At 41.0% G+C, this 21,318-nt stretch overlaps 1 protein-coding gene across 1 annotated transcript; it reads left to right on the top strand.

Annotated features, from left to right (window-relative positions):
- The first annotated feature begins 856 nt into the window (after nucleotides 1-856).
- On the top strand, nucleotides 857-20,937 carry TFB2M (transcription factor B2, mitochondrial). Its single transcript, XM_059144980.1, has 8 exons — nucleotides 857-1,351; nucleotides 2,196-2,284; nucleotides 8,720-8,873; nucleotides 9,106-9,254; nucleotides 13,284-13,373; nucleotides 15,288-15,350; nucleotides 18,484-18,656; nucleotides 20,121-20,937. Exons 1-8 carry the CDS (start codon nucleotides 1,039-1,041, stop codon nucleotides 20,293-20,295), a joined length of 1,206 nt encoding a protein of 401 aa, XP_059000963.1. The 5' UTR covers nucleotides 857-1,038; the 3' UTR covers nucleotides 20,296-20,937.
- Nucleotides 20,938-21,318: the final 381 nt, after the last annotated feature.

Below are 21,318 nucleotides of genomic sequence, written 5' to 3'. Positions count from 1 at the left end.
GAGCGCCCTATTTTTGGAGGCTTTGGAATGGGTCTTCAAAACGGCACGCCACAGTACGCCTGTGAGTAAGTTTACACAGGGATCAAAATAAGCATCCTGAGGTCGCAACCCTTCCCAGCTTACGAAGGGATTTAACGCTTTTAAACCCTGATTTTTATAAAAGCCTTAACTTTAAATCTGTTCAACCCGCAAATTAAAAATAAAGACTAAGGGAGATCCCGGCCCAGAGGGAGGTACGGATGGGAGACCCCGGGCGGTTCTCGGGGGCGGCGGAGGACACAGGACGGTCCCCGGGGTGGGGAGCCGGGGCAGCGGCGGGGGGCGAGCGCCGCACAGACAGCGGGCTGCAGCCACCGGAGGCGCGCGGGCAAGCGCGGAGGGCACCGGGCAGCCCCGCGCCGGGAGCGCAGCCGCTGCGCGGGGCGCCGGGGGAGGAGCGACGGGGTCCCGGGGGGTTTCCCGCGGCGGCCGCCCGCCGGCCGGCGCCCCGCATCCCGCTCTTCCTCTCCTCACCTGGGAGTCGGAGGCGAACGCAGGGCTACGGCTGGACGCCGGGTCTGTTTCCAGCCCCGCTCGCTGACATGGCGGCCGAAGAGCTGTCACAGAGCCTGCTCGGGTCTCCCGCCGCTCGGGTGGAGGAGACACCTCTTGCCTTCCCGCCCCGCCTCCCTCTGCGCACCCTTCCCCGCTGGCCGGCTGGCGGCGGGCGGCCCGCGACCGCGGAGCATAGAGCTCGAGCGGCTAGAGAGGAAGCGTAGGGGGACGGACTACCATAGAGTGCCAGCCCAGCCACAACCCGGATGGTCCGTCTCTCTCTTCGTCCGTCCACTCACAGTCCCCGGGAGGCTCACCCGGACGGAAACGGAAGTGAGAGAAATGGCAAGAAGAAGGGCCCGTTCGCATGCGCAGTGCGTAGTGTCTTGTAGCGCCGGGCCTAGTCTGGTTTTGGGGAGATGTTACACGTGGAGTGCTCTGTACGGAGCCGGCTGGCGGTGTGACGCGCTCCGGGGACGTTGGGACAGACCGTAGAGGCTGAAGATGTCGGTCCCGGTGGCAGGGCTCCCCCGGCGGCTGGCGCTCTCAGCCTTGGCCGGTGCTGGTCGCTTTTGCGCGTTGGGGTCTGGAGCGACGAGGTGGAGGGGCGTCCCCGCGGGGCACCGCCGGGGCTTGGCTGACCTCCAGCCGAAGCCGGTGCCCGGTCAGGGCTTCAAAGACTCAAACTCGTGGTTGCCCAAGTACCGCTCAGAGCGCAAGAGTTACATAACCAATCCGAACCTGGCCACGACCTTGGTGCGGATCCTGAAGGAAGAGGCGAAAAGCCCTGACCAGCTCTTCCTGGAGTGCAATCCAGGTGAGTCTGCCGGGGACCACCTTTGCTCGGAGTTCATCGCTCGTGCCACCTTCCGTCGACCGCCCGTGAGGGCCCGTTTAAGACATGCCCCCTTGGAGCAGCTGGGATGGTCGGTCCCGGTCGTGACACCAGGAAATATTTCGGCAGCAGTTTGCACTTCACGCAGCATTTGATAAAACGTGCTCCTAGATTTTACTGTCTCCTCAAAATACTTGCAAGTCCTTCCCCAAAGAACTTCTGTCTTTCACATACTCCTCCTAGAGATCCTAGCAGGAGGCCTAGAACGTAAGATGTATAGACTTTCTGAAAGGTCTTTTTTTTTTGTAAAGATTTTGTTTTATTTCTTACGTAATCTTTATATCCAACGTGGGGCTCGAACTTATGACCAGGAGATCCAGAGTCGCGTGCTCCACCAACTGAGCCAGCCCGACACCCCTGCAAAAAGTCCTTTTTTTTTTTTTTTAAAGGAGCACGGCTTGTCCTGAGTCAGTTCTGTTTAGGTTTGACAGTATCTTTTCCTGGTTAGAGTCCATGAATAAGTGGTATGCTAAAGGCAACTTTGTTTGTTTTTCCTGGGACAGTAAAACATTGTGATTAAGAGGCTTTGGCTTTGACAGAATAGATTCAAAGCCAAGCAGCATCATTTATCAGTTGTGATGGTAGAGTCCAATGATTTTTACGTAATCCCCAGGTTTCCTGTGTGTAAATGAGGAGTGTAGTATCTTCTTTGGGAATGTTGTGAGGATCAGAATTAAGTAATATGTGTGAAATGTCGACTCTAGTCGATATTGAGAAAAGTTGTTTCTTTTGCAAATAAACTTTTTCCTTCTGTTAATAACACTAGGTCCTGGAATCCTGACTCAAGCATTGCTTGAAAGCAAGGCCAAGGTGATTGCCCTTGAAAGTAACAGAACTTTTCTTCCACATTTGGAGGTATACTTTTAGTTTCTAAACTAATTTATTGTTCAGCTAGCTATCTTTGAGTATTTAGGGAAGGGAAAATTAAACACCCAATTTATTTTTATAGAATCACTTTGGGGGGCCTTGCTGTAAATATATTTTATCCCTCATGACTAGAACATAGCATAATTAGTATCATAGAGCTATCAGTGCTTGTTGAATGACTGAAATACTGGAGTTCTGAGACCTGTTCTCTGATTCTGTCTCTGCTGCAGACTAGTTGGGGGACTTTGAACAGTGTGTAACTTGACATCTCTAGGCTTGTTTCCTTATCTCTGGTAGGGTATCCTGTGCCTCTGCTTTCTGTGAACTTAGAATCTAGGTTAACAGGACTATGTTAACTCTGGATTTAGGGTTTCAGAGGCAAGAAAGGTTTGGTATGGTCAAATACAGTAGCATGTGGGGAAAGCATTATCCAAATGGGTTTTTCAGTGAATTCTCCTGCTTATATGGCAGACAGGTTCACATTAACAGTGAAGCAGAAATACCTTGTCTCACCGCCAGCCTCTTCCCTTCTCTTTCCTCTCCCTCCTGAGTCTCTAGATTCAGTTTAGGAAATTTGTACTTATCGTGCCAAATTCCTGAAACCACATATAATGGTATTTAAAAGTGCAGGACAAGGGGCGCCTGGGTGGCTCAATGAGTTAAGCATCTGCCTTCGCTCGGGTCATGATCCCAGGGTCCTGGGATCAAACCCCGCATTGAGCTCCCTGCTCGGAGGGGAGTCCCTCTGCCTGCCGCTCTCCTTGCTTGTGCTCTCTCAATCTCTGTCAAATAAATAAATCTTCTAAAAAAGTGCAGGGTGACAACAAAAAATTATAAAAATGTCCACCAAATCCAGTTGTTTATTTTTTAAATAAAACGATGCGTGTTAGATGGTTGTTATCCTACAACTGACAGATTTGAAAAGAACTAAGGATTTTTTTTTTTTTTAAGATTTTATTTATTGGGGCGCCTGGGTGGCTCAGTGGGTTAAGCCGCTGCCTTCGGCTCGGGTCATGATCTCAGGGTCCTGGGATCAAGCCCCGCGTCGGGCTCTCTGCTCGGCAGGGAGCCTGCTTCCTCCTCTCTCTCTGCCTGCCTCTCTGCCTGCTTGTGATCTCTGTCTGTCAAATAAATAAATAAAATCTTTTTTTAAAATGTATTTATTCATTTGAGAGAGAGAGAGCACAAGCAGGGGGAGAGAGAGAAAGTGAGCGGAGCAGGGAGCCCAATGTGGGACTGGATCCCAGGATCCTGAGATCATGGCCTGAGCCTAAGGCAGGTGCTTTTTTTTTTTTTTTTTTTTTTTTTTTTAAGATTTTATTTATTTGACAGAGAGAGAGATCACAAGCAGGCAGAGAGGCAGGCAGAGGGGGAGGGGGAAGCAGTCTCCCTGCTGAGCAGAGAGCCAGATGCTGGGCTCGATCCCAGGACCCTGAGATCATGACCTGAGCCGAAGGCAGAGGCTTAACCCACTGAGCCACCCAGGCGCCCCTAAGGCAGGTGCTTAACCAAGTGAGCCAATCAGGTGCCCCAGAAATTTAGGGGTTTAGCCAGATTACTTAATTGATGCTGAATCTGCTGGGATCCCAAAAAAACATGAAGAGAAAAGAACACAAAATTGAAGAAAGATCATGAAGTGTGATTTAGTCACCACAGCCATCTGCAATTTCAATTTCACCTTGGGAATTAGAAACAAAATAGTTTTTATTTTTATCTTTTTATTTATCTATTTATTACGATTTTATTTATTTGACAGATCACAAGTAGGCAGGGGATGGAGAGCAGGCTCCCTGCTGAGCGGAGAGCCTGATGCCGGTACTTGATCCCAGGACCTTGGGATCATGGCCTGAGCCGAAGGCAGAGGCTTTAACCCACTGAGCCACCCAGGTGCCCCTATTTTGATCTTTTTAAAAAAGGATTAGTTTTGTTTTTGAGGGGCAAGAGAGAGAGAGATCTTTACCAGGTTCCATGCCCAGCTTAGAGCCTAAGCCAGGGCTCGATCTCAAGAATCTGAGATCATGACCTGAGCCGAAATCAGACAGTTGGACACTCAACTGACTAAGCCATCCAAGTGCCCCAAGGCCTGTGTTTGAAGATTAATCTGCATGTTCACAAAACAATTAAAAAGCATTAAACTGTCTATTTACGGGCTCCTGGGTGGCTCAGTCCTTGAGCGTCTGCCTTCAGCTCAGGTCATGATCCCAGGGTCCTGGGATCAAGCCCCACATCGGTCTCCCTGCTCAGCTGGAACCTTGCTTCTTCCTCTTCCACTCCCCCTGCTTGTGTTCCTGCTCTCACTGTCTTTCTCTCTATCAAATAAATAATAAAATCTTTTTTAAAAATGTCTATTTAGTTTCTTACCAGTAACACAGTAGTTGGCTTTCTTGGAAGATCAAGATTCATGTTAATTTGAAATCCATGATTCCATGAAGAATGGAATCATTGGGGCTAGAAAGTTCATGACACGCATAGTTTCCTATAACAAATACAGGAATATTCGTCATAAATGTTTCAGAAACTGCAGAGTAAACACCAGATCAGTCTCTGATCAGATCCAGTCTTTGGTTAGAACTAAGACTGTTCCAGTTCCAGCTTTCAGCTTCTTTCTATCTCCCCATCCTCTCCCCTCAGCACTAACTTAAGTTCAGCCCTCAGGAGGTATCCACTCTTATTAACCATCATTATGACAGGGAAAAGCCATTCAGATAAGGTTTAATGTGAATTCATCTATTTGCCAGAATAAAAGAGAAATAACCATTTAAGAAGTAGACGTTTTGTTGGGAGCCTGGGTGGCTCAGTCAGTTAAGTGTCCAACTCTTGGTTTTGGCTTTGGTCGTGATCTCTGGGTTGTAATATCAAGCCCTGAGTAGGACTGCTCGCTCAGTGGGGAGTCAGCTTGAAGATTCTCTCTCCATTTGCCCCTCCCCCTGCTTGTATGTGTGGGTGCATGTGATGTCTCTCTCTGAAATAAATCTTTTAAAAAATGAAATAAATATAAGTCTTATGGCTGTAAATCACAGCTTTAAAGCGGTGCTCTCAGACTACAATGCTTCTAGCCACCCAGAATTTTGCTCCTAAAAACTGAAAAAATTTTCAAGGATGATGCTCAACTCAGAATTTTTGTTTAACATTAGAACCCCCACCCTCTCTAATAAAATTCGTAGGGCTCCACATGAACAGTGTTTAAAGCAGGAGCAGTTTTCCTATCTGGATGTGCTAGAGATAAGTTTTCAAATTGTGTTCTGTAATAATAAATCATGATATATTCCTTTTTGGAAATGAGAACTACTGTTGCAGAAAGAGCTGTGCATGTTCAGTTGAAGAGCCCTCAGCTTTTGTGGCAAATGGTGTGGTATTTCAGCAGAGATAGAACTCAGTCTTTTCAAGTCAGGCTGAATGTCAGCCTTAGCCATCACGGCTACCTTCAGGACCCTTGGGCAATTAAGTAATTTAATCTGTTTGACCTTGGTTTTTCTCATATATAAAATAGAGACATTAATGCCCACTGGTAAAGGATCTTGTTGCAATTTGTTTTCATTTTAAACATTTTATTTATTTTAGAGGGAGTGGGGGTGGTGGGGGAGGGGCAGAGGACAAGGGAGAGAAAATCACAAGCGGACTCCTGGCTGTGCATGGAGCCCAATGTGGGGCTCGATCTCATGACCCAGAGATCATGACCTGAGCCCTAATCAAGAGCATGCTTGATTAACTGTGCCACCCAGGTGCCCCTCTTGCTGCAATTTAAATAAGATGAACTGTGCTTCCTGGTTTGTTTGTTTTTGTTTTTTTAATTTTGTTTTTATTTATTTATTTGACAGAGAGAGTGAGAGAGCATAAGCAGGGGGAGCAGAGGGAGAGGGAGAAGCAGACACCCCTCTTAGCAGGGAGCCCAATGTGGGACTTGATCCCAGGACCCTGAGATCATGACCTGAGCAAAGGCAGACGCCCAACCATCTGAGCCACCCTGTTGCCCTGTGCTTCCTGGGTTTGAATCCTAAATGCAGTTGGGTTTTTAAATGTGATTTCACTATTATTATAGAACTAAATTATTCTGGAGTTCTGGCTGTTATATCACTTTTCCCATTATTGCATGGTACATAACGGGTGCAAAAATAAAAAATACTTTCAGAATAGGAGTGGGACAAAGTCTGAATGTATACATTCCTTTTACATTTCTATCAAGCCAAAATTCATTAGCTTTTCTTAGTTACAAAGATTAAAATAGGACTCTTCTGAGGTTATTCTGTTGCTATCCAAACAGAACAATTTGTAAGAATTTCAAGATAAGCATCAAGTGAGTGTTCTTTTTCTGTAGCTATCATAACACCACACTCTGGTTCTCTTCTGTACATTTTTGGCTTATTCCCAGCTTTTCGTGAGACTCTGGAGTTACTCTATCCTCAGGCCTCATCTTCTGTGCTTCTCTTTAGGGGATCTCATCTGTACCCCTGGCTTTAATAACCTCCAACAAGCAAAATTTTTACCAATTTATAACTTTACCCTGGACTACTCCACTAATCTTCCTGTTCAGGTCTACAGCTTCCCACCTGGCATCCCCACTTCCTATTCTCTGGTTCATGTAAGAAGAATCTCAAACTTCACAGGACTAAAAGTACCTGATTTCTACCCAAGTCTGTTCCTTCCCTAGTCTTTCTCAAGGCTCTCCATAAAAATGATTAGAATTTACTAGATTTAGAAATAAAATAAGATTTATAGGTTGAAATCAAACACTTAAGGAAAATTAGGTTTTTGGAGCACCTGGGTGGCTGTTGGTGAAGCCTCTGCCTGCTTCTCAGGTCGTGATTCTGGGAGTCCTGAGATAGAGCCCAGCTTTGGGCTCCCTGCTCAGCGGGGAGTCTGTTTCTCCCTCTCCCTCTGCCCCTACCCCCACCCCCACTCATGAGCATGCACTCTCTTTCAAATAAATACATAAAATCTTTTTTAAAAATAGACATTAAAAATAAAAATTGGGGGCGCCTGGGTGGCTCAGTAGGTTAAGCCGCTGCCTTCAGCTCAGGTCATGATCTCAGGGTCCTGGGATCGAGTCCCGCATCGGGCTCTCTGCTCAGCAGGGAGCCTGCTTCCCCCTCTCTCTCTCTCTCTTTCTCTCTCTCTCCCTGCCTCTCCATCTACTGTCAAATAAATAAATTCTTTAAAAAAATAAATAAATAAAAAATAAAAATAAAATAAATAAAAATTGGGTTTTTTATTTCATAACTTTAAGTTGCAAATTCTTTTTTTTTTTTATTTGAGAGAGAGACAGTGAGAGAGAGTATGAGCAAGGAGGTCAGAGAAGCAGACTCCCTGTGGAGCTGGGAGCCCAATGTGGGACTCGATCCCGGGACTCCAGGACCACGACCTGAGCCGAAAGCAGTCGCTAAACCAACTGAGCCACCCAGGCACCCTAAGTTGCAAATTCTTGAAACCTCGATATATACTAATAGAATTTTCTGTGCATGAGAATCTCAGAATGCATTTTAAGTCCCATTGACCTCTTCTGTTTGTTTGTTTGTTTGTTTATTGTGACTTCAAATTATGTTTATGGAGTCTTGTCGCTAACCCTTGCTCTCATTACTAAGATGTCCAGTGCTACAACAGAATGAGCACATCAGGGCAGTGAAAAGATGGAGGTATATCGGACCTCTTTTATGGCAGACAAGGAGCTTTCCTTCCGTATTTGCTTCTGTCTTTAGAAAACATAAATGAAAAATAAAGGGGAAAAGGGAAAGTGACCTACAAGATGAGTATAGCCAGGTTCATCTGGTAAAGGACTAATTAAACTCTTCTAGTAAAAACAGGACTGTTAGCATTTCACTTTAATATTTTTATCGTTTTGAGGGCACCTGGGTGGCTCGGTGAATCAAAGCCTCTGCCTTCTGCTCAGGTCATGATACCAGGGTCCTGAGATCAAGCTCTATATCGGACTCTGCTCGGCGGGGAGCCTGCTTCCTCCTTTCTCTGCCTGCCTTTCTGCCTACTTGTGATCTCTGTCAAATAAATAAAGAAAATCTTAAAAAAAAAAATTTTTTTTTATAATTTTTTTTCCCCTCTACTCCGAAGCATCTGGCCACAGCCAGCAGATGTTGCGGCTCTCTGCCTGGGCCCAGGTGTGGTCTCGCAGTCTCCGCTGATACTCCAGGCGGCTGCCACTAAGCAACCAGATTAGTGTGAGGACGCTTTCTGAGTAGCTGAAGCCACTGAGAAAAAGTAGAGAAAGTGATAGGATAAGTGAGAATTTGTTGAAGGTTTTTTGGCTTGGGGGCTTTTTCTCAGTAATATTGTACTTTGATTGCTTTTCAGGCATTAATTAAGTTCTCTTAACTCTTAAGTTTTAGGATAAAGTTTTTGAAGTAGATCTTTGGGTGGGTACAAAGTCTCCCTAACACTGACAGTTTTAAACCTGTTATCTCTGTCTCTCTTCAGTCCCTGCAGAAAGAGATGAATGGAAAACTAGAAGTGGTCTACTGTGACTTCTTTAAAATGGACCCTAGAAATTTTGGAATAGTAAAACCTCCCATTATGATTTCAGAAACGCTTTTTCGGCATTTGGGAATAGAAGCAGTTCCTTGGTCAAAAGGTAATGCGTCCTGCCTGGGTGGTAGAGTGTGTGGACAGGTGCTCTCAGGTGACTGTGGTTTTCGCCTCACGTAGACTGAATCCGAGCAGTTCCATGGATGGCCATGGAAGATGCCGAGGCGTCATTTTAGTTGATTTTATATAGCTTGTAGAGTTAGTCTGACTCAATAAAATACGATCTTAGGAAAAATTTTAACACTTTACTCGAATATTTTTGCTTGTATTCCTAACAGATACCCCATTAAGAGTAGTTGGAATCTTCCCATCAAAAAATGAGAAAAAGATACTTTGGAAACTTTTATATGACCTGTATTCTTCTACTTCTATATTTAGTTATGGACGAGTAGAACTAAATATGTTTATTACTGAAAAAGAATATGAGGTATGTTATTACGAGTACTTGATGTACTTGTTTTGGAAGAGTTTTGTGATCTGTCTCTGAGTGGTGTTAATCTGAATGACTTTAATTTGAGCTCATGGCATTTGAGAGTATTAAGATGGATTTTAAATTTTGTAGAGCATTTTTTAGATTCGAGGTTTTTTGTGGTTAAATACACATGACATATTTACTGTTTTAACCATTTTTAAGTGTACAGTTCCATGGCATTAAGTTCACATTGTCATAAAGTGTACCACCATCTATCTCCTCAGCACATTTTTACCATCCCATACCGAATTAAGCATTACTCCTCACCCTGAACCTCTGGTAAACGTTGTCCTACTTTCTGTCTCAATGACTTTGACTATTCTAAGTACTTCAGCATAGGTGGAATCATAGAGTATTGTAGTTAGTGTCTGACTGACTTCATTTAGCATAAAGCCTTTATGGTTCATCCAGGTCAAAGCATGTGTCAGAATTTCATTTTCTTTTTAAGGCTGAAAAATACACCATTGCATACGTGCATGTGTGTGTGTGTTTGTGTACATTTATTTATTTGTTACACACAAACATATATACATAGATACATACACCTACCATCTTTTCTTTATCCATTCATCTGTCAATGGACATTTGAGTTGCTTCTACTTTATTGTTGTGGTGAATGATGCTGCCATGAGCTTTGGTGTACAAATACCTCTTCCCAGGGGAGCCTGGGTGGCTCAGTGGGTTAAGCTGCTGCCTTCGGCTCAGGTCATGATCTCAGGGTCCTGGGATCGAGTCCCACATCGGGCTTTCTGCTCAGCAGGGAGCCTGCTTCCTCCTCTCTCTCTCCTGCCTGTCTATCTACTTGTGATCTCTCTCTGTCAAATAAATAAATAAAATCTTTTAAAAAAAAAAAAAAAAAAAAAAAAAACAAATACCTCTTCCCATCCCGGCTTTCAGTACTTTTGAGTGTATACCCAGAAGTGGAATTACCGGATCTTATGGCAATATTTTTTTTTCTTTAAGATTTTTTTTAAATTGATGGGGGGGGGGGCGGTGAGAAACCATGCAAACAGGGGGAAAGAGAGAATCTTCTTAAGATTTTTTTTTTTAGGGGCACCTGGGTGGCTCAGTGGGTTGGGCCGCTGCCTTCGGCTCATGTGGTCTCTGTCAAATAAATAAATAAAATCTTTAAAAAATCTATACTTTTTTTTTTTAAATTTTTTTTTTGTTTTTCGTTTGGATTTGGTTTGTTTTTTTCTGTTTTTTTTTGTTTTTGTTTTTGTTTTTTTTGGTGGAGAGAGAGAGAACACAGAGTGTGAGAGAGAGAAGCAGACTCCTGCTGAGTCCAACCTGGGGGCTTGATTCCAGGACCCCTAGATTATGACCTGAGCCAAAGGCAGATGTTTGTTTAATCTACTAAGCCAACCAATCACTCCAGTACTATTTTTTTTTTAAGATTTTATTTATTTATTTGATAGAGAGAGATTACAAGTAGGCAGAGAGAGAGAGGAGGAAGCAGGCTCCCTGCTGAGCAGAGAGCCCGATGCAGGACTCGATCCCAGGACCCTGAGATCATGACCTGAGCCGAAGGCGGCGGCTTAATCCACTGAGCCACCCAGGCGCCCTCCAGTACTATTTTTAATTTTTTTTTTAATTTTGTAATTTTCTAAGGACCCACCCTACTGTTTTCCATATTGTCTGTACCATTTTATATTCCTACCAGGAATGCACGAGAGTTTCAATTTCCCATGCTCTCCCCAACACTTGTTTCCTGTTTTGTTTTGTTTTGTTTTGTTTTTAATACCTGTTGTAGTGCTTTGATTTGACTGGTGATGTGGAACATCTTTTCATGTGCTTATAGACTGTATATCATCTTTGGAGGAATGTCTGTGAAAGTCCTTTGCCCTTTTCTTTGTGTTGTTTTTTTTTGTTTTTTCTGTTGAGTTTAAGAAGTTATTTCTAGGGGCGCCTGGGTGGCTCAGTGGGTTAAGCTGCTGCCTTCGGCTCAGGTCATGATCTCAGGGTCTTGGGATCGAGTCCCATATCGGGCTCTCTGCTCAGCAGGGAGCCTGCTTCCTCCTCTCTCTCTGCCTATCTCTCTGCCTGCTTGTGATCTCTGTCTGTCAAATAAATAAATAAAATCTTTAAAAAAAAATAAAGAAATAAAAAAGAAGTTATTTCTATATTCTCAGTATTAACCCATGCTCAGATATGTGATTTGCATATATTTTTTCCCTGTTTATGAGTTGCTGTTTCACACTGTTGTGTCCTTTGAGTCCCAAAGTTTTTAATTTTGATGAAGTCCAGTTTGTCTATTTTTTCTTTTTGTTGCCTGTGCTTTTGGTGTCATAGCTAAGAAGTCACTGTCAAATCCAATGTCATGAAGCCTTTTTTTCTTACGTTTCCTTCTAAGAGTTTTATAATTTCAGCTTTTATATTCTGGTCTTTGATCCATCTTGAATTATTTTTTTTTAATGGTGTTGGGTAGGGGTCCAACTTCATTCTTTTGCATATGGGTATCCAGTTTTCCCAGCATCTTTCGTTGGAAAGACTGTCCCCCATCAAATGGCCTTGGTACCCTTGTCAAAACATCATTAGTCATACACATGAGAGTCTGTTTCTGGGTGTTCTATTTCATTGCATTAGGCTATTCAGTGTCTCTTGAGATTCCATATGAATTTTAGGATGGATTTTCCTATTTCTGTGGAAAAAAACATTGTTGGAATTTTGATATGGATTGCATTGACTCTGTCGATCACTTTGGGTAGTACTGACACTTAAACATTGGTCAGTCTTCCAATCTGAACACAGGTTGTTTTCCATTTGTGTTTAATATTTTTCTTTGGTGTTTTGTAGTTTTCAGTGTACAAGTCTTTCTCCTCCTTGTTTTAATTGATTGCTAAGTATTTTACTCTTTTGGATGTTGTTATAAATGGAGTTGTTTCCTCAATTTTACTTTTTAGATTATTCATTGTTAGTGTATAGAAATATGATTGACTTTTGTGTGATTTTTATATCCTTCAACTTTGCTGATTTCATGTATTTTAACAGGGATATTTAGAGTTTTTTAGACTCTACTCTCTGAAATTAAAGAGCCTTCTGAAGTTCTTTATAAAATGTCTTGAGAGTAATGTTTCTTTTCTGCTCAGAATGCTTCACATTTATCAATCTTCTAATCCGTGGTAACATGAGATGCTCCTGTGTATGTAGGAGTTATGGGTTAGGGTAGTGGAGGTGATTTACTCACCAAGACTCAGTAAAGAAATAGTGACTGTCCGTGGAAAGCATCAGGGGACTCAGAACCTTGAGGCTGTACATACATTACATACATGAAGGATTGCGAGAAGAGGTGCCTGGGTGGCTCAGGCAGTTAAGTATCTGCTTTCAGCTCTGGGATCGAGCCCCAAATAGGGCTCCCTGCTCGGTGGGGAGCCTGCTTCTCCCTCTCCCTCTGCCTGCCACTCCCACTGCTTGTGCATGCTCTCTCTCTGCCAAATAAATAAATAAAATATTAAAAAAAAAAAAGATTGCAAGAAGAGAATATCTTGCTACTGGGGAAATGTTTTAGTGCTGTCTTTACCATGGACCTTTTCATGTGTCATTTTTACTGTCCTGTCCTGTTTTCATTCACTGTGGAAACTCATTCACAGTGGAAACTGCTCGTCCTTCAGGTGTCAGCCTGAATAATTCTTGACTCAAAATTTACTAGCCCACTTGATACATACTTCTGACCCACACTTGTCCTTCTCCAGAGTCATTGTACATTTTTGTTTCATTTTTTTTCTTTAATAAGATTTTGCCCTGGGGGGTTTGGCTAAAGGAAATCAGTCTCACATACATTATATTTTAAGTGTACATGATGATATATTTCCGTATGGAAGTTTAAAAAGATTTTCTCTTCTTTGAAATGGTTACGGTTAAGATTTTCAATTCAAATTTTCTTTAATTTCTAAATACTATTAAGATATGACTTTTAAGATTCAGAATTATGTTTTGATTGCTTATGGTTATGTAAACATGTAACTTCTATTTTCCTTTTACTAGAAACTGGTGGCAAATCCCCAAAATCCACACTTGTATCAAGCATTAAGTGTGCTCTGGCAAGTAGCTTGTAATATTAAGCTTCTGCATGTGGTGAGTAAAATCCTTCTGAATTGCAAAAGAGAACTTGATTTTTATCTTTTATTATTTATTTTTTAAATTTTATTTTATTTAAATTCAGTTAATAAACTTAGAATGTATTACCAGTTTCAGAGGTAGAGTTCAGTGATTCTTCAGTTATATAAAACACCCAGTGCTCATTACATCACGTGTCTTCCTTAATGACCATCACCCAGTTACCCCAACCCCCCAGCCCCTGAACTTAATTGTTTTTTAAAGAAGCTATATTTTTGTGACCAGGAAATGGAGAAAAATGAAAAATTAATTTTATTATTTTCCCCAGCTGTTGAAGATAATAGAGTAAGGTAACTTGGTGCTTATGTTTTTGTCACAAATGTTTATATTTTTCTCTGATTATAAAATTAATATATGCTCATTATAAAAATTTAAGACAAGAAAGAAAGAGAGAGGGAAAGAAGAAAAGAATTTTAAAGACTCATCACTACAATTCCACCACCCAGACGTCACTATTGACATTTGTGGCCTATTTGTAGCCTTTTATTTTTCCTGTGTTTTGTTTTGTTTTGTTTTGTTTTCTTTAAATAGTAAAGATTATATTATTTTGTATCTTATTTTTCTTCACTTAATAGCTAATACAAGGGTTTTTTTTCCTCTTATCACCAGACATTTTTCCTAAGTTTTCAGTGGCCAGTTACGAACCTCATTATAGGGGCACCCGGGTAGCTCAGTCATTAAGCGTCTGCCTTTGGCTCAGGTCATGATCCCAGAGTCCTGGGATTGAGCACTGTATCGGGCTCCCATCTCAGGAGAAAGTCTGCTTCTCCCTCTCCCACTCCCCCTGCTTGTGTTCCCTCTCTCGCTGTGTCGCTGTCAAATAAATAAATAAAATATTTTAAAAATTAATTAATCAACTAATTAATTAATTCATCATGTGTATCTCCATGTAGTCCCTTCAGTGTTGTTGTCCAGAAGCCAGTTAAGCCCCTCAGTGTGCATACTTAGTCATTATAATGTTACTCATTTAATCTTAGTTTTTGTTCCAATTCTATTTTTTCCTCCAATGCATGAGGTTCTTAGATTGAGTCTCTGTTCCTTGTCCTTAGTATGTGTTATGCCTATACTGTTTTTCCTGTATTCCCAGATCTTTTCACATTTGTGTTCACAACACTGACCCTGCATTTGTACGATGTAACGTTGGTACTGCCATGCTTGGTGTCCCTCATCTTTTATTACCTCAGTGATCTCTCATTCTGTTGCTTTTTATCTGGGCCTCTCTCCTCTCCTTATCGGCTAGTTTCTTCATAAAGGACTCCTGAGGACTTTAGCTTTCTGGAGAGTCTTCTCTTTTTTTGTTCTGTAGTATTTATTTTCAAAGGCCCAGTGTTGACTTTTGCCATTCATTAATGTCAGTGTTGATTTGATGGCCCCTAATCTGATTATGAAAATATGGAAATCTTAGCTGTTAAGCCAACTTAAGGATCTATTTGTGTAATTATATTAAGGATGATACTCTCTAAGTAAGTAAGAGATCAGCAATGTCAGGATAGCCCTTTGATTCTCCTCTACTTATCTTAAAAAAAAGAGGAAGTGACATCTGGGTGGCTAAGTGGGTTGTGCCTCTGCCATCCGCTCAGATCGTAATCTCAGGGTCCTGGGATTGAGCCCCACATTGGGATCTCTACTCCGCAGAGAGCCTCCTTGCCCCACCCCCTCTGCCTGCTTCTCTGCCTACTTGTGATCTCCCTCTGTCAGAGAAAAAGAGAAAGAAGAGGAAAGTTTATGATTTAACTATCCCATGTTGTTTTTCTTAAGTCCAGTTAGAATGGTGACTTGAATTTAATTCATTCTGTTGTTTAGAGGCAGTAATAATTCAGGGCACTTTGAAGAGAACTAAAATGTTTTTGGTTTTGTTTACCTTCCCTCAAGGAGCCTTGGTCCTCGTTTGGCGTATACCGCCACAGTGGGGGACAGAAAAAGGTGAAGAATAAGGTAAGAATGAATACCCTTTTCTTTTCCCTCTAAATGGAACATCCTGTTTTTTTTTTTTTTTTTTTTTTTAAGATTGTCTGGTATTCTGTATTTATTTAAATATTTACTTTAACAATATTTGGAAATGTTCTTTCAAACCTACCTTACTGGGGCGCCTGGGTGGCTCAGTGGGTTGAGGACTCTGCCTTCGGATCGGGTTGTGATCTCAGGGTCCTGGGATCGAGCCCCACGTTGGGCTCTCTGCTCAGCGTGAAGCCTGCTTCCCTCCTCTCTCTGCCTGCCTCTCTGCCTACTTGTGATTTCTCTCTGTCAAATAAATAAATAAATAAATTCTTTAAAAAAAAAAAAAAACCTACCTTACTGCTTTTAATAAATTCAAATTATTTTGGAGGAGAATTGTAATTTTCAGCTGATTATTCAGCAGATACTAGAGTAATAGGCGCAAACAGAATTTGACTTCCATCTCTATCTTTTTTTTTTTTTTTTTTTAAAGATTTTATTTATTTATTTGACAGAGAGAAATCACAAGTAGATGGAGAAGCAGGCAGAGAGAGAGAGGGGGAAGCAGGCTCCCCGCTGAGCCGAGAGCCCGATGCGGGACTCGATCCCAGGACCCCGAGGTCATGACCTGAGCCGAAGGCAGCGGCTTAACCCACTGAGCCACCCAGGCGCCCCTCCATCTCTATCTTTTAAAATGAGGATACATCCCAAGTTTGGAAAATACAGTCATCTAATACAATGTTCATCTAATTTGATAAACTAAAGAAGTAATTTTAAAAGTCAGAGGTGTGTCGTATTATTGTTTATAATGATTGTGTTCATAAACCGGTATGTCTTATTTCTTACCCAGAGGTTGAGGCTTTTGTTTGTGTTTTCCCCTTTTTATAGAACCAAAGTGATGATATTATAAAGTGATCTTCTGTTTACTTTATATCAGGGGGACTTGTAGCAAAATTGGAATGAAGTAGCTGAATTTTAAAAAACAATCCAAAGTTTAACTTCAGTCTGAAAGGCCCCATTTGCCTACTTACTTCAGTTTTTATTCTCATTCTTGCCACTGAAAGAAAAAAAAAGAAAGCGATCGATTTAAAATCAACCGACTTTTCAGTGGTCATTGTTGTGATCACTGAGGTTTTAGCTCTGTTTCACTCTCCATAAGCATATTTTTGTAGCGTCACAAAATAGAATCAGAGTAATTTATTTTGGCTTAAGTCCATTAGGAACTTATCCAAATGTCCGCAAAGTAAAAATTCCTATATATCACAAACTATCATTTTTTCACTGACGAGAGCAAAAACTAAAAAAGCTTTTTTTGGCTAACTTAAACATACAGAATTCTTTTTTTTTTAAAGGTTTTATTTATTTATTTGACAGAGAGGATCACAAGTAGGCAGAGAGGCAAGCAGAGAGAGAGGAGGAAGCAGGCTTCCTGCCAAGCAGAGAACCCGACACGGGGCTCGATCCCAGGACCCTGAGATCATGACCTGAGCCGAAGGCAGAGGCTTAACCCACTGAGCCACCCAGGTGCCCAAACATACAGACTTTAGGGGTGAAAGGAAGATAAGCAGACGCCATGTTTCCTGAGAGAATTGGATTCAGATGTTCCACCTGTGTCTCTGATACCAGCATGCTCTTAATTGCTGCAGAGTCACTTTGAGACATTTAACAGTTTTCAGAGCACGTTATTCTTATTTCCATCCAAGTTGTTTGGGATTTTCCACATTTTGGAAGCCATATTTTTATCAGTGGACCTTTTTTCCTAAGCTACAGATAGCCATCCATTTAACACCAAGCCAGGGTTTCTTCCCTATTTATCAAGTTGTTACCTGTAACTACAAAGCTATCCACCAGTTTCCCTTTTTTTTAATTAATTAGTTAATTTTTAAATAACTGGGGTTGCCCAACCTGGGGCTTGCACTCACAACCCCAAAGAATTGCATGCTCTACCAACTGAGCCTGCCAAGTACCCCCTGCCAGCTTGCTTTTGGAAGTCACCTTCAAAACTCTTATTAACAACAACATATAACACTTTATGGTGTGAGGTTATCTCCCTCTCTAATTAAGAATTACTAAATATTTTTTGAATTTCATTATCTTCCTTTTATTTTTTTTTTTTAACTAATTCCTTCAACTGTAAGCATCCAAAACTAGAAACGAAAATTATTGAGAGTTTCCTTTTCAGGCAATAGGTCTTCCACAAAGAGTATATATACTAAAAAAAGTGTACGTACATACATATGTGTGTGTATATGATGTTAGAGAAGTAAATAAGGGATCACTAGCTAATATATGAGATTTCCAAAGGACTTAACGTAAGGCCTCTGTGCTTTCTGAGGGGTAATTTCTGAGGGAAAAGACATCTTAACCTTACATTAAGGCATGTGCTTTTTAAAGAAATCCAAATATGGTATACTAGAGCAGGTTGGCTGATTTTCTCAGTAAAAGGCCAAGCAGCAAATGTTTTATGCTTTATAGCCCACATAATAGCCTCTGTCTTATTCTTTGTTTTTGCTTTTTGTTTTTCTTTTGTTTTTCTTTTTTTTCTTTAAACAATGATTTACAAAGGTAAAAATATCCAAGGGAAAATTATAAGTCAATAATGCCTTTTTATCCTTAGGATCTGGTGTTGTGTCTCAAATATAGAAGAAATTCCATACGTGTTAGTGTACTGGTTAGGATTTGATTTTACCCTTCTTCAAAGGTAATAAGCTGTTACTCTTCCATGGATACTGCCCACAGATAGACTCCTGGATAACACAAAGGACTTTACTGCCCCCACCTCCCATGGGGTAACATGATGTTCCTCAGTACATGCTGGGGCTTGCATTGAAGCTCTGAAACACAGAGCTGGGAGAATCCACTTCTTTTATAGCAAACATGAAGCATGCTTCTCTTTGTCCTGGATAGAGCCATTATCTCACCCCTCACGGTGGCCTGCAGCAGACAACCCAGAGAAATTGCCCAGGTGAACAGTGCTTAGGGCCTTGCATTCTAGGCACACCCAGCAAGAGTGTACAGGAGTGCTCAGAGTGTATGGTAATTGTCCCTTCCAACAACTAGCTTGAATGAGTAAGCGAACCCCCTATTGCTCTGGTAGTATTTTATGACTAACACTATTTTCTTCTCTTTCCAGAATCCATTAGCACAAACAAATAAACAAGTAGAAGAAAACATGTGTTTAATTCAACTGACTCCTCTTGAGAATTTATTTACAGAAAATTTAACATCTGTTAACTATGATATATTTTTTCACATGTTAAAGCAGTGTTTTATGAAGCGCAATTTCAGACTAATGGACCATTTACAGTAAGTAAAAAGAATAAAAGCAAGTATAAAAGCAATTTAATAGAAGAATCATACTTTCATGTTAAAGGTCTATCTTCTGGATCTTGTATATATCTTAAGTAACAGAGTCAGGTACCATGTTTCCACTCATCTGTTTCTTCACAACACTTCCTTCCCCGGTGCATATTTTAAGAAAAATAAAATTCAGTTTTCCATATAGTCCTATATTCTTGATATTTTCATTTTCATTTAAATAGGCTATTTTAAATGAAAATATCAAGAACATAGGAAATTGGGACACTTGGGTGGCTCAGTCAGTTGAGCTGACTCGATTTCAGCTCAGGTCTTGATCTTGGGGTTGTGAGTTCAAGCTCTACCTGGAGCCTACCTTAAAAAAAAAGACTATAGGGGCGCCTGGGTGGCTCAGTGGGTTAAGCCGCTGCCTTCGGCTCAGGTCATGACCTCGGGGACATGGGATCGAGCCCCACATCGGGCTCTCTGCTCAGCAGGGAGCCTGCTTCCTCCTCTCTCTCTGTCTGCCTCTGCCTGCTTGTGTTCTCTGTCTGTCAAATAAATAAATAAAAGCTTTAAAAAAAAAAAAAGACTATAGGAAATTAAGCAGTAAATAGGTAAAATGTGGTGAAAAATTGTTTAAAATTCCCTTGATGATCTCTGAATTAAAAGCATGTTTACACCTGTCACCAGGATTCCATTCAAAATCAAAAGATATTGGAAATAGTTTCCACCAACATATGAAACTTGTTCAGTTGTTATTGTCAGAGGCTCACTGATGGTTTCTTGCCAGGCTAATAAATAAGGCAGTTTTCTGCTTTATAATTTATTCACCAGTAATTATTACATGAAGAGGTAAGAACTGTTCCATCTTCGAAATCTGCTGGATTCCAGTTTCTGCTGTTTGTACTTACTGAACTATTCCATGGACCTAAATGGAGTTAAATTGTTTTTGCAAAGAGAGTTAACAGATGAAAGAGGTAGGCAGAATATTTTCGAAGGGCAATATTAGACTAGAATGTTGTTTTAGAATTGAGAATATGTTAAAGCCCAAATTAGCTTTTTTCGTGACAGGTAAGCCGTGAAACTTTAGAAATGATAATAAAAGCTATACATAATTTGCAAGCTCTTAAAACAAATAAGATTAATTATATATCCATAAGTTCTACATTTTATCTTTTTTTTTTTTTAAAGATTTTTATTTATTTATTTGACAGAGATCACAAGTAGGCAGAGAAGCAGGCAGAGAGAGAGGAGGAAGCAGGTTCTCTGCTGAGCAGAGAGCCTGATGCGGGGCTTGATTCCAGGACTCTGGGATCATGACGTAAGCCGAAGGCAGAGGCTTTAACCCACTGAGCCACCCATGCGCCCCTAAGTTAAGCATTTTAAATGGGGCATAGAAACCATCTCTACCAATATTTACTGCGATTATAAAAAGGAATTAAGCAGATTTACTTTGTGTTTCGTTTGCAGGTTATTGAGTCCAGTTAATGCAACGGCTATATTGAAGGAAATGGGGAAACATGGAGACATGAAAATAACAGATCTGTACCCTCAAGACTTTAAACAGCTTTTTGAAACTATAGAGTATTTCAGAGAATCTTGTAGGTGGCTATTCGATGATTGTATGGAAGAAATGATCGTGTAGGGTACTTGACTGCCCACACATTAGCTGGAGCCATTGATTTATTTGGAAGTTACGGCACAGATGGGAGAGAACTAAGTTTGAAAAGCTTCCAGTCTTTCAACAGAAGATAACTATTCTTGTTTTGCAGATTGGGCAGGTAATTTCTTTTGAAGGTGATACTTTTAGCAAATTAGATAAAACCATGGCTGCTATTTCATTCACAAAAAATAAAATGAAACTTCTTTTAATTGTGGATTTGATTAGATTGCATTTGTTTTGTTTTAAATTCCTATCAACTGTGAACATACTGCTAGTTGTAGAATATTGCCAGATAAAACTTAGTTTTAAAAAATCCCTTTGGCCAAGGGTGTTTGGCTGGCTCAGTCAGTAGTGTGACTTGATCTCAGGGTTGTGAGTTTAAGCCCCACGTTGGGTGTAGAGCTTACTTTAAAAAAGAAAATCCCTTTGTCCAAATACCTTACATTGAATTAACTTAAATATTCCACTTTCACTGTTGATTTTTGCTTCCTCCTGGAGGGCAAAAGAATTTGTACATTGTTAAGCTTAGAAAGTAAATTAAAATGGTTTTAAGCAGTTTGTTTATTTTTCAGGTTGTTCAATTATATTGTCAAATACTGTACAATAAAATTATTTCAATTTTAATATGGGTTATACTTTTTAAAAATTAAAATATTTTAAGTAATAAGATATTGTGTTTTGTTGGTCTCTAATGAAATACTATTGAATCTAAGTTATTCACTTTAAATTCTGTTGTGTACAGTCAATGTGCTTTTTTTAGTGAATAACTCGATTTGTTTTATTCGAAAGTTGCTTAAATTTTTGTTCTCAAGAAAGTTCATCTGCGTTAGACCTTTACATGAACCTAAATGGAATTAAGAATGTTTTCTTAGGGGCTCTTGGGTGGCTCAGTGGGTTAAGCCGCTGCCTTCGGCTCAGGTCATGATCTCAGGGTCCTGGGATCGAGTCCAGCATTGGGTTCTCTGCTCAGCAGGAAGCCTGCTTCTCTCTCTCTCTCTCTGCCTA

The sequence above is a fragment of the Mustela lutreola genome, chromosome 14 (genome assembly GCF_030435805.1).
Source record: "Mustela lutreola isolate mMusLut2 chromosome 14, mMusLut2.pri, whole genome shotgun sequence".
Taxonomy (NCBI): Eukaryota; Metazoa; Chordata; class Mammalia; order Carnivora; family Mustelidae; genus Mustela; species Mustela lutreola.
The sequence above is the reverse complement of the archived record's forward strand: the minus strand, read 5'-3'. Positions and strand labels throughout refer to the sequence as shown.